Source organism: Neopsephotus bourkii, unplaced genomic scaffold (assembly GCF_033783945.1).
Source record: "Neopsephotus bourkii isolate Nb327-2 ecotype Australia unplaced genomic scaffold, CSIRO-AGI_Nbou_v1 NB_1298, whole genome shotgun sequence".
Classification (NCBI taxonomy): Eukaryota; Metazoa; Chordata; class Aves; order Psittaciformes; family Psittacidae; genus Neopsephotus; species Neopsephotus bourkii.
Genome location: NW_026901782.1, coordinates 486525 through 500853, shown reverse-complemented (window position 1 = coordinate 500853; position 14329 = coordinate 486525). Strand labels below are relative to the sequence as shown.

The 14329-nt window shown below is 44.4% G+C and overlaps 1 protein-coding gene across 3 annotated transcripts in view; it reads right to left on the bottom strand.

Moving 5' to 3' along the window:
* Window positions 1-14329, bottom strand: part of LOC133219058 (purpurin) — a 32353-nt gene that overhangs the window by 6002 nt on the left and 12022 nt on the right. For 2 of the 3 annotated variants that reach the window (XM_061366067.1, XM_061366066.1), the window contains exon 2: window positions 82-199. In XM_061366067.1, the coding sequence (XP_061222051.1) occupies window positions 82-199 (118 nt within the window). Of the gene's footprint in view, window positions 1-81; window positions 200-1102; window positions 1195-14329 lie in introns of those variants that run through there. The other variant, XM_061366068.1, reaches the window with a different exon arrangement.

Here is a 14329-nt window from a genome sequence, read left to right as displayed (position 1 = left end):
AGATTAGCACCAACAACAACCTGGAAAAACAGTTAATATATGAAGCTTGTTTACATATATGGTTGAAGTGACCATACTTACCCTTTTTGGATCAAAATTGTCTTTCACAGCAAAAGACTCCACTGCACAGGTCTGAGCCAGGCTGTATTCAACAGTAGAAAAGATTGAGGCCAGGAAAACATACTGTGTGTATTTCATTCTGCAAGACAAAAGCAAACATGGGGTTTTATTTCATGCAATAGATGTAGCTAGCAGATGTAGAGTAGCTAGTGCTGTGCCTACAGATACAGATTCCCCTCATTTTAAAACTAGTTTTTTTCCATGCTGAGTAGACTACTAACTCATCCCATGAGAAGCTACTAGGGCATTGTGATGCCTAGATCCAGCCAAAATTGGACATCAGTGGCATATGCTTCATAAGGGTGTTTTGCTTGCCAGTAATAGCATTGTGGTTCGTTTTATTTTTACATTGCAGATCAAGCCAGACTCTAGATGAGGTTGGTAAGAATTGATAAAAATTTGATTTTTTTTAGGTTTTTGTTTTCACAAGAAGAGTGATGTTGCAATGAGCTCTGGTAAAGCCTGCGGGTTGAAAGGATGGTGAGCCTACACTTTGCTTTTAAGTTAGCAAAGCTGTATTCTTTATGACCAGTTCTCATCACTGAAACAGGCTCTTCATAGCTGCCTACCCTAATGGCAAAATACATCTTAGTATTGTTTGCCCTCAGACCGTTCCCTCTACACACGACATGATACTCAATTTCTAGAGGCTTGATCTGCCATTGCAGCACAGCCACAAGGTGGCCATGGCTTTTCTCAGGTATCCCAGCTCATCTGTATCCCAGCATATTTGTGTTTCTCACAGTTTGAGGAGAGAGCATGTGCATTATAGATTCTTGGAGAGTATTTGACCCTGAATATCTGTTCTGATGCCAAGATAAAACACAGTTACCTGAAACCTGCCTGCAGCATCCAAGGTGAGCTACCAATCCAGGACTTCCAAATACCCAAGCAGCTACTCAGTTATAGCTGCTGTCTTGCAGCCTGCACTTCCCTGCTGCAACAGATGCTAATCTGGCCCACCTCTGCTGAAGAGACCTACCTGTTGGAGTAGAGGTGCTCAAGATCCCTGAGACCACTCTGCTTTGTTCTTTGGGTTGCAGTCAGCAGGAGAGTTTTGTGTCAAATGCCCTCCAGCTGCCTTTAAATAATGAATCTGTAAAGTCACTAATTGGTTATTTTTGCTCGTGTGCCTGAATAAAACGCTTAATCTTGGATAATCCATTATGTAAAAACCAACTGTAATCCTCACACTGGTGGGTCTGACTGCCACCGTAATACAAATACAGCTTTTACATAATGGAAAAAGCTGTCCAGAAAGCTAATAAATCTGCTGATGTGATTGAAACACACCTTTGTCTCACTGAAGTCTTTCTGCTACTAACACGTGTTAGGAGAATAAGCACAGAGCATTAACCAGAGAAACTCATGGACTATACATATTCATCTGCATAGGCACGTGTTCATATTTGACAATTCGCATGGGGTACATATGTAATTAGCTCCTCCAGTATCTGCATTGTCAAATTAAGGTGATTCTTGAAAGAGTGGAAAGATGTTATACATTATCTACAGGGAGAGGTATGGGGGGGGGGTTGAAGATGAGAGAATAAAGATTTTGTCTTCATGTTCACATCAAAATCTTGGAATCCCCAGTTCTATGCACTGAAATACACATTCTTCCCAGTTCAGCCTGTCAACATTTCCAGTTGCATAAATACTGTAGCTCTCTTACTCACAATACGTTCTTCCTAGAAGCCTTCCATGGGGATGCAATAAAGCACAAAAAGACAGGAAGGCAGAAATGGCTGGAAAAACATTTTTCCTAGCAAACCATGCCTGCCATTCTTAGCATTTCCCCAGGTGCCCAAGGAATTACCCGGACTGCAAAGGCTGCTCATGTAGTCTTTCTACCCAGGCTCACCTGAGAGATTTGAGACTTCAGACTCTCATCTAGCAGTTGCCAGCACTAGCAGTTACTTCTCCCATGAGGCTCCTGGGTGTTGGGGAGCCTGGGGCATACCCACTAGGCATGATCCTGTAGCTCCTATGGAGTAAGCCCAGGGAGTCCTGAACCTCCTGGTACTAATCCGGGCATTCAGAGTAAGGCTAAAGCCTTCTGGATGTGTTGGACTTGCTGCAGAGATCACTTAAAACCACTTGCCCAGGAATTCCTGACCAGAAGCATACAACCTTGCCCCATAACTAGTGTGAACTGGGTTGCTTTCCAGGCAACTTGTTTACTGTTGCCCATTACTGTGGAAAGAAAGTCCTTGCTTGCTGCCAGAGGAAACTTTGGTTTGGCCTGTGTACAGCTTCTACTTACACTTCAGATGAAGCAATGACACTTTGCAGGCACAAGTCTAGCAGACAGACTGAGCATACCCTGTTCATGCCATCTGCATGGCTTCAAAGGCAACCTGGGCAACTTCACAGGGGAGTGACCTGCTGGTAACTGGGGTGGGAAGGTGACAGCACCCATCCCAGGCTGGGGAAGACCAGGAGCAAGTGCCACAGCGTGCCCCATTCTGCCTGATGGAGTGGCTGTGTGTGGTCTCTGTCACCTTCCCAACCATTGTGGGGCCACACCACCACACCCTGTGCTCTTGGCCTTTTATAAGTGGCTTGCTTTGGGGCAGGTGGAGCACTTTTGGACTGGCCAGTGTCATACACAAAGATCGTTCTTCCCCTGGGCATTTTGGCTGGGTTTATCCAGGAACACCAAGACCTGGAGGTTTGGGGGGAGGTACCGGCTGCTTTGTGTCCTGGGCAATGTGGATCTACCTTGTGCTGCCTGGACCCCTTGGCCTGATTTTCTGGAAGGATGCCAAACAGCCTTTTGCCAGACTAATCCTTGAGCTACAGCTGTCTGCTCACCATATGGACTGTGCTCCAGTGGGGAGCAGCGTCCCTGAAAGAACTGAGCACGGCTCATGGCCTCCTGCACTGAGTGGAGAGTTCCTCCAGCTCTGTCAATTTGAGCACTGCATGATGCCTATGGCTTTGAGCACACACTGTACAGCCTACTTTCAGCTCCCCTGGCACTCACTCCTTACAGTTGTGTCTTCATCACCAGCAGCATTTACTTCATCTAGAGGTGAAAGGAAAATAACAGAAAGCCGAGTTAATTTCTTTGCAGTACTTGGCCACTCAAATTATGACATAAAACGTGAATTCTTAAACGGACTTTTGCATGCCCTCTATATTTTCAGAGAACTTCCTGCTGACACTGAATCTGGGTGCAGAAGTGTGCTTCTCCAGAGTGGCTCAGGGATTTGAGAGAGAAAGAAATTCACTCTTTTCTGTGAATTTGAAGGGCTTCAAAACACTCATTGCTTTGTCTGTTTCCAACAAAACAGATTAGTTTATGTCCGTGTGAGACATAGGTGACACTTGAAGCCATGCTTAGGTGACTATTTAATCCCCTGGGGATTAGAGGCATGCTAATAATAGCTAATCACAGCACAAGATTTTGGTTGGTGACCATAACATCTGTCACTGCACTGTGTGCTGTTTGGAATAACAAAAAAGCAGTAAAACTAATCTTCATTTTCACAGTATTATGGTAGTTTGTACTGCATGTAGAAAAAGAAAGGGAGGTGTAAAAGCACTGAAGGATATTCCTTGGCCTGTTACATTTGGTGTATCATGAAACAGACCATATAAAAACAAAGGTACACTGCAGGATCCACTTGTCCAAGGGCCTGTTCCAGACCTGCTTATCAGAATGGAATGTTTTTTAATAGAAGATTTGTCCTGACCAAATAAAGCACGTATTCAGTGTACTGGACTCAGCACCAAAGTAACTGGTAGTTTCAGTGGCCTGCAATAAACCAGGTATGCAGACGAGACAATCTTATCACCTGCCCTAATATATGAAATTCAGCAGCAGCAATTTGGGGTTTCCTACCCCTAGTAGCCCTCCTCCTCCTGCCTTATTATTGGAATAAGCACGGGTAAACTGCTCTGGGAATTACTGCAATTGCACTGCTGGCAGCTCAGCTGTGCTAGCTCAGCAGCTGATGGCACAGTATCAGGACTCTAAATAGCCTGCTGCACTTGGCATTAAGTTCCCTGCTGTCCAGTAGGCACTCAAGTTGTGGGCTTGTTTACCAGGGTGCTGGAGAACAGCTACATGTAGATGCATTTTGAGTCGGCTTTGGCATCTCTTGTAGAGGTTATTGCACTGGAAGTTGGGAGGATTTCCTGCTCCAGCTTTAGGTCTAACTTGTGAGGCTGAGGTTGCAGGGCTTCCTTCTGGGGTGTCACACACATGTGCCTGTGTTGCTGGAGGACCCATCTCCCAGTCCCATGTCCCAGGGACGGAGAGGATAGTGATAGTCTGTTCTACATCCTTACCAGGGCAGGAGGCAGGAGAAATAAGGTTTTCCCAATAAGACTTGCACACCACTCTAAAGTCATTGACTAAGAGGTTCTGGGTTTCTGTGACTTCTGCTCAGAAATGCTGATCTTTCCCAGCGAAGGGAGTGACTCAATCCAGATGAAGAGGAAATCATTTGAAGTTTGTTCCTTTGTGGTTCAAGGGTAAGGTTCTTGGGTGTGCTACGTCATTAGATAAAAAACATCATAAATCACTGCCTTATTACTTTCAAGGTGCCATTCAAATACCTCACAGCTTTAAATAACAAAAACTGAAAGTCACCTTTCCCATCTGAAGTGTGATAGTGTCTTTCTTGCTCAACGTTTAGACTGACAATTGGTACAGCAAGGGCTCCAATGCGTGCACACAACACATCTCAGACAGGCACACATGTTCTCCCCCCCAGTTCACAAGTGAAAATGTGAGGCTGCTCAAAGCATGGAAGAGTCAAGGAGCCTCAGGGCCTCTGCTGTTACAGGTAGCCAGCACAGGGAGAAATGATTTTCTCAGGGCCATTGACAAGAGCCTGGCAGCAAAAAAATGTCCTAATCTCTCTCCCATTCAGCACAGGCTGAACACAAAGCTGACTAAACTCTCTTCTGATGTGGGATTTTAGCATACTGGGATCCATCAGCCAAAAACAAAGATGGTCTTTTGTGCCATCTCCTGTTTTCTGCACAACTGTGTGGACAATGGTTGCAGAATGATCAGTGAGCTGCTGGATATCCCTCTCCAAGCCATGACAGTTTCCCTAATGGCCTGTTGCTCCTCTGTACCAAGACCATCCAGGCCTGAGACAACCTGGTGAAAAAAAACACCTTTTTTGACTATCAAATAAAGAGATGGACATTTTGGTGGTTGTTTTCTAGCATTTACTACTAGGCGCACTGTTGCCATAGCTATATACATATCTAGTAATTAACGCTAATGACATGGTCCATTTGCAGACATTGTCAGGTTTATTAATTTTAGTTGCAGCATTTAGTTAAAGATCCAGTACTTGTCTTTTCATGCCTACCCACCAGCTCCTGGAGGGCAGAGATCAGGCTGGAGAGCCTGCCTTTTTCAAGTGGAAAAGGAGGGTGGCATCTGCAAACATGAGAGGGGTTCAGCTGTCATGAGCTAAGGTCTTTGCACTTGAAGACAGCTGTGGAGTATTTCCATGGACCGATCCTACGCTTCTCTTTGGGCAAGGCAGGAGCAAGGGGGTTGTTCCCTTGAGGCAGACAGTATTCCCTGCCACATTTTGCAGTGAGGTAGCAGGCTGGAATTTATTTAATCCCTGGTGTTATTCCCAGGATGCCTTCAAAAACCAAGAGGCACAGAGGGTAGGTGGGTATCCCTGAAGATGTAAATAATGCTTGTATTATTCTAAGTCTGGTTCGTTTTCCATTGATGCAACAGAAACATCTTAACACCAAATACTCAGGAATAAACCTGTAGGCTCTAACTTGTTGCAAAGCATGATGTAACAGTAGAATATATGTCCTCCATTAGATATTGCAGACAGTAAGTGCTGCCTCCAGATGATTGCTCCAGATTACTCCAGTGGAGTATTTACAGCCCCTCACATGGCATGCATCTCAAGGTGCTTTACAAAAGTGGTAACTGCTGGCACAGAGCTCGAGTAGTTCTGAGTAAGCCTGGCTGCCCCTGCCAGTCCTGATGATGGATTTAAAAGCTAAAACCAGAAGCACAAATTAACAAAGCCAGGGGAATCTTATGTGCATACAGCCAAAGGCCACTAGTCAGGTGCCTGGCCTTTCTGAGCATTAGAGGACACAGTTTCCATCTGCAACAGAAGGCGGAAACAGACTAAGGAGGAAAGGTTTAGGTCAGTGCTCTCTGAACTTCAAGAAGGTGGCAGTTGAGAGCGTGAAGCTTATTAGAGAGTCACAGAGCTAGAGAATAAGCCAAAGGCTCTCACACACAACCGCATTTCAGCTTTCTGTCTCTGCTTCCTCTCTGCGAGAAAAGGATGGACTTCATTATACTGCTTTGCAAAAGGGAAAAGAACTATGGGGTTTCTAGGCTATCAAAGATGATTAAGTTATTACTAATTATTTCATGAGGGATTTTGTTTGTTTTATGCCTTTAACAGCTGTTTTTCTTTGAAACTGCAAGACCTGATATAGAACAAGTCTTCCATTGACAGGAAACTCCTCATTTTTACCACGGCATGCTTCTCATCAGCTAAGGGCGCTTACCTAGCAAAGTGAGGAGCTACAGCTTCTCCTATTATGACCAATAAACACCCGTATGACCCAACTTTTTGCTGGTTTCTGGAATATGAGTACTTGCTTCCTCTAAGCTGCAGCCTTGTACTTGCTGATGTTGCACCCCTCTTTACAGTGCTCTGCTGTGTACACCGAGACTACACAGCCTCTCCCAGCTTTTTCTCATGATTTCTTAGCCTTCTTACCCATGGCAGCTATGCTCAGGCTCACACTTCTTGTTCCCCAGTTTTCCACAGCAGTCTGTTCTTTGATTTAAAGCCACTTTCTGTGCTTGCATCCCTGTGCCCAGCGCTGTCACCTCATCCTGCCAAGGCTTATCCCTGAGCCACCTCCATCTTCTCAACAAGCCATCAGTCTCTTTCTAAACTCACCTGAACACATATTCCTCTGAGTATCTTCCCATCCTGGTTTAGTTACTGTGGAGCAGTTGTGCTGAGAATCACTTGGCACCACCTGCTCATATCTCAATAACCAAAAGCAAACACTGAAATCCTTCCCAGGGGACCCTTCCAGCCTTGATTCTCCCTACCCAAGAGCTCCCTGCATCTGTCCCCTGGATCTTCCCTAGTGAGATGCTCAAAGATTTTCCTCCATACTCAGTTTCAAAAGTATGGGAGGGCATTTTCTGTTGGCATTTGCCTCAGGGCCTTCATGGCTCATCACCATTATTTTTAATTACTCTACTACCTATGTTCTCCATATTCCTTCCCATGTTTCAATACTTGGCTGTTTCTGCTGCTTCATATGGACTCAATATCCCTTTTCTTCTTCCTCATTACTTTATCATGTCTTCTGCTCTTTCTTCACTCTTGAAGTTAGTTTCTCTGTTTCAGTTCTTTTCTGCTCAACAATCGTATTCTCTGCCTTCTTTTTTTCCATTGTGGCCGTGTTTCCTGTAAATCACTAATTTCAGATGCTGCCCTTTTGTTCTTCAGACATCTGCAAACCTTTTCTTAGCGCCTCTTCTCTTTGTCATTTCTCACTGACACTGCATGAGCTAACCTACTTCTGGGAATATATGAGCACCTATAATTGTGTTATTAATGCTCCTTATTGAAGTTTCATGTCTCCTACTATCATGTTTTGCTTAATTCCATGCCCACAATATGTGGGAAGATGGCTTCACAAGGACTGCACATGGTAGAGTTTGGGAAGAGTTTAATGATCTTTTTTGTTCTTCAGCTTCACAGGACATTTGACTAGCTAAGTAATCTTCTTATTCAAGGTTCGGTGATTTGTGCTAAGAGCTTTGGATACAATCTGTCAGTTGCAAGATAATAAACTTATGTAGTCTTACTGCAGAAATTGTCATTGCTGCTGTACTGTGATGATTTTTTTAACTGAGGCAGCTCTCCATAAAATTAAGAGTCTGTCCATGTTTACAATGTATGCAAGGAGGATAAAGACAAGAAGGCATGTCACCGTGTCAGGCCTGGTGGACTTCCTCAAGGCTTAAGTGCATTTCCAGTCTTCTGTCGTGGCAAAGATAGATGCCTTTTCTCGTACATGTCTCTTGATAAACAACAGCCAGACTTGCCAAATCCAAAACTGACTTATGTGCTAGAGTGCAAGGGAAGCACTGCCGCTTTCAGGAACTCAGGACTTGTCCTGGAGAACTGGGCAGTGCAGGGGCTGGCCTCTCAAGCACTACCATTTCCTTGAGTGAAGTACCTCCATTATAGCAGGTGCTGTTACACCACTCCGCAATTATTGATAAAAACAGACACAAACAAAAAAAGCTTTTATTTTTAAAGTTTGCAAGATTCTGAATTTAGGGAGAGGGTTGGGTTTGGGGTGGCTTTGTTTTGTTTGGGATTTTTTTTTTTCAGAAATAAAATCAAGCAGTTAACTGAGAACTAGCCTAGTGTTAACATGAAAAGGTACTTTCTGGGGTTTACCAAGTTATGGAGCCTAAAAGCATTTGGCAGGCTAACCCAGTATACCTATTGATTGTTGCTTACTCTGAACACACTACTATCTAAAGTAAAAATTTGTATTTATGCATGTGCCTATAGCACTTCCTCCTCTCTGCTGAATACCATTTAGGTTCAAATCTTTGACTGTTTACTGCTACTCACCAATGCAATACTTAAATTAGTACGCTAATGTAAAAGTAATTCTCCAAAAGGATTAATAAGGGGAGGGTTGATGGTCATGAGAAGATGGAGACAACATTCTGGCCAAAATGCAAGCACAATTTTGTGAGGGGTGTTGAGGTACTAATTTTGACTCAAAAACACATTTCTCACCCTTTGCAGTTGAGCTGCCAGCAGCATGCTTTCCCCTGTTCACAGTAGCGCATAGGATTTATACTTCATTATAAACATTTAATGATCCTGCTATAATTCAGATATCCCCTATCCAATCAGCAAGAAAACAGAGCTCTAGCATAAGAAGCTGCTGCTCAGGTTGTGACTTCTTCAAGCCTAGGATTGTCACTTCACTAAGCTGTGCTCCTGTGCCCCACTGCTGTATTCCTGTGTAACAGCCAGAATACGTTAAAACAAGTGTGCAGCTCAGGCCGTGCTCATGCACATGCCCCAACTGACACACGTCTCCTTGCTGCCATCCTGCACTAGGGGCAGGACTCACAGCTTGCCCGGGGTGGGCTGTAGAATCCACTTCTCCACTCCCTGAGGTCCCTCTGAAAGGCAGCTGTGCCCTCTGCTCTCCCAGTTTGAACCATCCCCAGACTTACAGATCATGGAATGGTTTGTGTTGGAAAGGACCTAAAGTTCATTCAGTTTCAATTCCCTTGACATGGGCCGGGATGCCTCACACTAGACTGGGTTGCTCAAAACCCTGTCCAGCCTGGCCTTGAACACTACCAGGGATGGAGCAGCCACAGCTTCCCTAGTGCCCTTCTTACCTCTCATCCATCTCCAGCCTCCTTGCCCATGGGTGCCTGCAGGAAACTGCTGCAGCTTCCCACCCACTGATAGCTCTGCTAGCCAGGACCACAGGCAGGAATGGGTCCTGACTGCCTGGAACAGGGGGTGATAGCCCTGGAGGCAGGGTCATGCTGTGGTCCCATCTAAAGGCCCATGAACAGCCATGGAGAAGAAAGAAAAGCCAACAGAAGGTGCTGAGACGGAGCCATGAGTTTTTTCACACTAGTCCACTGCATGGCAAGAAATAATCATTGTGAGGCTGAAGGACTGAGCTGGACATCAGGGGCAAAAACCCCTGCCCCAGGAGGAGTGAGGGACACAGCTCTGATCCTCTCTGGGCTTCCTTGGTTCCAGGCAGGAAAGCTTATTCATGGATACTAGCAGGTGGCATGACAATATTACTTAGTAAATCAGATAAGCTGCAATCTTGTTATGCCAACGGATGAGTGGGCCAGAAAGGTTTGAGTGTGGCTGTCAATACAGCATCCTGTACGGATAATGTCTAATCAAATTAGTCCCTTGCAGCTGCCCTCCCCACAGCCTTTTGGTTAGGAGGAAAACATTCTTCCCATGAAGGAGGGGCAGAAGTATCTTTGGACCTAACATCCCCAGTGCTTGCCATCACCATTCCTGCTTTGCAGATAGTATCTGCACCATCTGCTTTGGACACATAAATGACTCTAACTGTACTGCTTCATTGGGCAGTATATTTTGCACGACATTAGCTGGATGGTTTTACTTCACAGCTGGAGTTTTAGTAGTGTCCATCATGGGAGTGGGGAGAGGCTGTGACATGAGTTATTGGGAGGGGAGGAATTTTGTCTCAGAGATTCCAGCTCATCTCCCCAGCCACGAGCCAAGCCATCAATTCAGTTTAAGCATTTGAAGTTTCCATGTCAAATCCAGTTTAAAGGACATCCACCAACACCCAACAAGGCAGAGGTCTTATGCCAACTCTGCAATTCAGTTTTAAAGCTATTAAAACCAAATGTGTGCAACCACATGTGCTCAGATACTATGCTGTGTGACAGCCTTGTGCAAGTTTCTTAAAATAGCAGCCTCATCCTCCTCCAAAATCCTCCATTGTCTGCCTAAGTCCGATCAAAGAACATTATCCTATTGCAAGCTTAGACTGTACCCACCTCAGTTATCATTGTTATGCCAGCAATGGCTTTCATGGTGCCACCTGTGTTTCCCTGAAGGCCTGGGGAACACCTGTATCCTTTGCACCACACTTGAAATTCTGGGTACACCAGGGCATCACCCTTTTCCAAGGGATCTGCTCTGGCACTGCTGGCTGCCTTTGCACAGATGATGCAGATTTCCATGCACTATTCCTGCGTGATTTCAACTGCACTGCCGTTACACAGCCCTGGCTTGGCTTAACCAATACTGCCTCAGTTTCTCCACTTCTGCAGCTATAAACTTCAGTACTTGGGTCCTTTATTCTTTCCCCTTGTTAAGGGGAAACATGCTTGTTAAGGTTCAAACCGTGCATGCAGAGGAAAGAACAGAGCTTGGATCTTTCATATTTGGAGCCTGGAGTGTCACTGTTGGACACTGCTTGTTCTTCATACAAATGTTTCAAACAAAAATATTTATCTTGAACATTTCATTCAAACAAAGTGCGAGTGTCTGGGAAGTCTGGATCCAAAAGAGTGCCAGCTTCCATTCAATATGAATAGTTCACCCCGTTACAATTTTTCTGCTCCCAAATCACAACCCAAAAGCATGTACAGCATTTTTCATACCCTTTAATACAGCCACAAAACCTGTTTATGTCAGCTTACACATAAACAGTGAAGCAGTACAGACTGGAAAACACCATATGCTACCAAGCCAAAAGGGCCTCCTGTTTAGACATAGGGCATCCTGAGTATGTCTTACAACTGTATAGCCCTGTGCTATAATATTCTTTTCATACACAGCCTGATTCCTGGACATTGAAATAATTCAGGGAAGTGACCATGAGCTCCCAGGAGAACTTCTCTCCTTCCATAAATCCAGCCTGGCACAAGGGAAGTCCACTAGATCAGAAAACTACCAGACCACAGTATGCTAGACTGTAAGGGGAGCTACACTTCATATCAGACATTCTTCAAACTCCACGTACAGGAAACTTCATTCCTTTAGGATACCAGCATCCAAAATGTGTTAGTTGACTAGCAAGATTTTTAATGGTTTTACTTTTACCCAGTCCTTTTTCCTCTCCATCACTGGGGGATGAAACAAGACTTGTACTTTACAGCACACTGGAAGGGCCCAGGTTGATACTGGGATGGAGGCCTTGGAAGGCGGTAGGATGCCTCTGGCTTCCGCTGCACACAAATCATCAATAACATTATTCCTATCTGGCAGGTTTACACTGCCACAAATGAAGCTTTTCCTGTGTGTCTAAGCAGTAGTTTCCTCACACATAACTGGCCAGTGAGGTTGTGGACTGTAGGTGGCTAGACCCACAGGAAAATGAGTTTTCCTCCAACTGTAAGAAGTTGTTTATCCATAACACTTCCAGCAGGCTGGCATCATTACATGTGTGTCTCTTCTGACAGAAGGTATTCTCTGGGAAAAAGGATGGTGTCTCTGATTCTAAGGGTATCTAAGATAGGGTACAAGCCTTTTCTAGCTATTGTGGAAGCCTTTCCAGTGCTTCTTGTCCTTCATTACTATGAAGTAATGAAATCTCCTGTTCTGCATTACTGTGAAGAGCACATAGTTCCCTTCATCTTCACAGTTGCCTTTTATGCAACTGGGGACTGAAAAGAGATGACTTGGAAGAGACACGACAAACCTGTCTTTCTTCAGAGATCACATTTTCCTGCTGTCTTCCAGGTGAGACATCTGTTTAGTACAACTTGGCATAATCTCTTACATAATAGAATGTTCACTTAATGGGTGTACAGCTCCTTCTGCCTCGCGTTGTTGACCCATGTTCAGCATGTGACAAGCCCAGAATAGTGACTCATCACCTTGAACTCACCAGATAACTGTTCTCCACATAAGTAGAGCTTTTCATGCATTCTTGGCGAGTTCTAGTCCACCTGCACACACCTGTCTGCAATTTAGTTGTAAGATGGTGCTCAAACACATTTACAGACACCTGGCCACAGCTTATACACATACAATTTTATTCCACACATCAGTGGAAACACTGAGATGCTCTACATCTATGACAGCCTCCATGGAGAATCTTATAGAATCATAGAACAGTTCGGGTTGGAAAGGACCTTAAGATCATCAAGTTCCAACCTCCCTGCCATGGGCAGGGACACCTTGCACTAAACCACATCACCCAAGGCCTCGTCCAACTTGGCCTTGAATCTTACTCAACAAGTTCTTACTTTTCATTAGCAAGCTACTAACAACAACTCTTCATCTTCCAGGTGGATTTGCCACCACCTTCTAACTATTTCTTCTAAGCACTCACCTTAAAAGACAGACTATTTTGTGTGTAATTTTCTCATGAGTCAAGAGCTGTGACAGTTGTTACTTTCCCCCTGTCCACAGACTTCTTACTCTGGCATAGAGGGAATTATGCTGGTATGACAGTTTGCTCTTGACAAAAACACACTGGCTTTACTTCTCTCTTCTAGTTTTTTATATAAACATGTTTGTTCCTGTATTTCTTACAAGCTAGATTCAAAACTGTCTGTTGTGGAATTCTTCAGTTCTTACTTTTTGCTGTTTTGCTAAAAGAATCATTACATCTTGTCCCAGCATTTTAGAACCTCGGAAGATAGTCTGTTAATCATCAGAAAAAGCTTTTGACAGCTTAAAAGTCACTTCACATAACCCTCTAACCACACCAGTCGTTCAATACTTCCCTTGATATTCCTACTCTAGCCAGTATGACAGAAATTGTTTATTGCCCTCCGTGTTCCATTTTTGGCTACTCATGGTATTCTTGCACCCATCTTCAATAATTTTGTCCAGTTTATACACTTTCTGCCTTGTTTTTCTCTTGATTAACAAGAGCACATAATCTACAAACCCCCCCCCCAGTTTCAAACTCTCATTTCATGGTCTGGCACACCTGAACTTCTCTTGCCTTCAAGGTCTCAGCTAGTTCTTTCACTTGCCTCCAGTCAGAACTGAAGAAAAATTCCTCTTGCTCTTTTTGCCACCCTTTGTACCAGAAAACTGCTATGACATGCAACACATTTCTGAACAGCCTGAGTCCTGAAACACTGTCATACCTACAGGTAACAGGCATTTCCCACTGCCACCAAGTCCTGTGCTTGGGACTGTCCTGCTTGTTACTCATAGAAAGGCTTCAACCACTCCTGTTCCGGAGACCTGGAGCAGATCCTCATCATGCTACTGCTGAGCAGCTCCAGTAGAGCGTGGACACTGAAGGCAGTGTATGCACCCCCGGCGCACATCACCTTCTCCGAGTCTTCTTGAGCAATAACTCTATTTTAATATCCTGACTATGAGAACTACCAGAGCAAGTTCATGCTATGCTAGCATGAAGGCATCTAAGACATTCAACCGGTTGACCCAGCAACATTCCTACTGCATTTCCACTGATGCAGGGAACTGAAAGAATGAATAGGAGAAAATTGAATGATAAATAATGAATTTGTACATCTTTGACTCAGTTTCCACTGTTTTACCTGCAATTTTCTGAAAGGATTTCTCTCTTAACTGCTTTCCTCTATACTTCCACGCCTTTGTGTGAGAATGTTCACCTCCTTTTTCAGGGGTGAACATGAATGAATCAGTGGCTATCTATTTGTTCTGTTCTCTCTGCTGAAGGG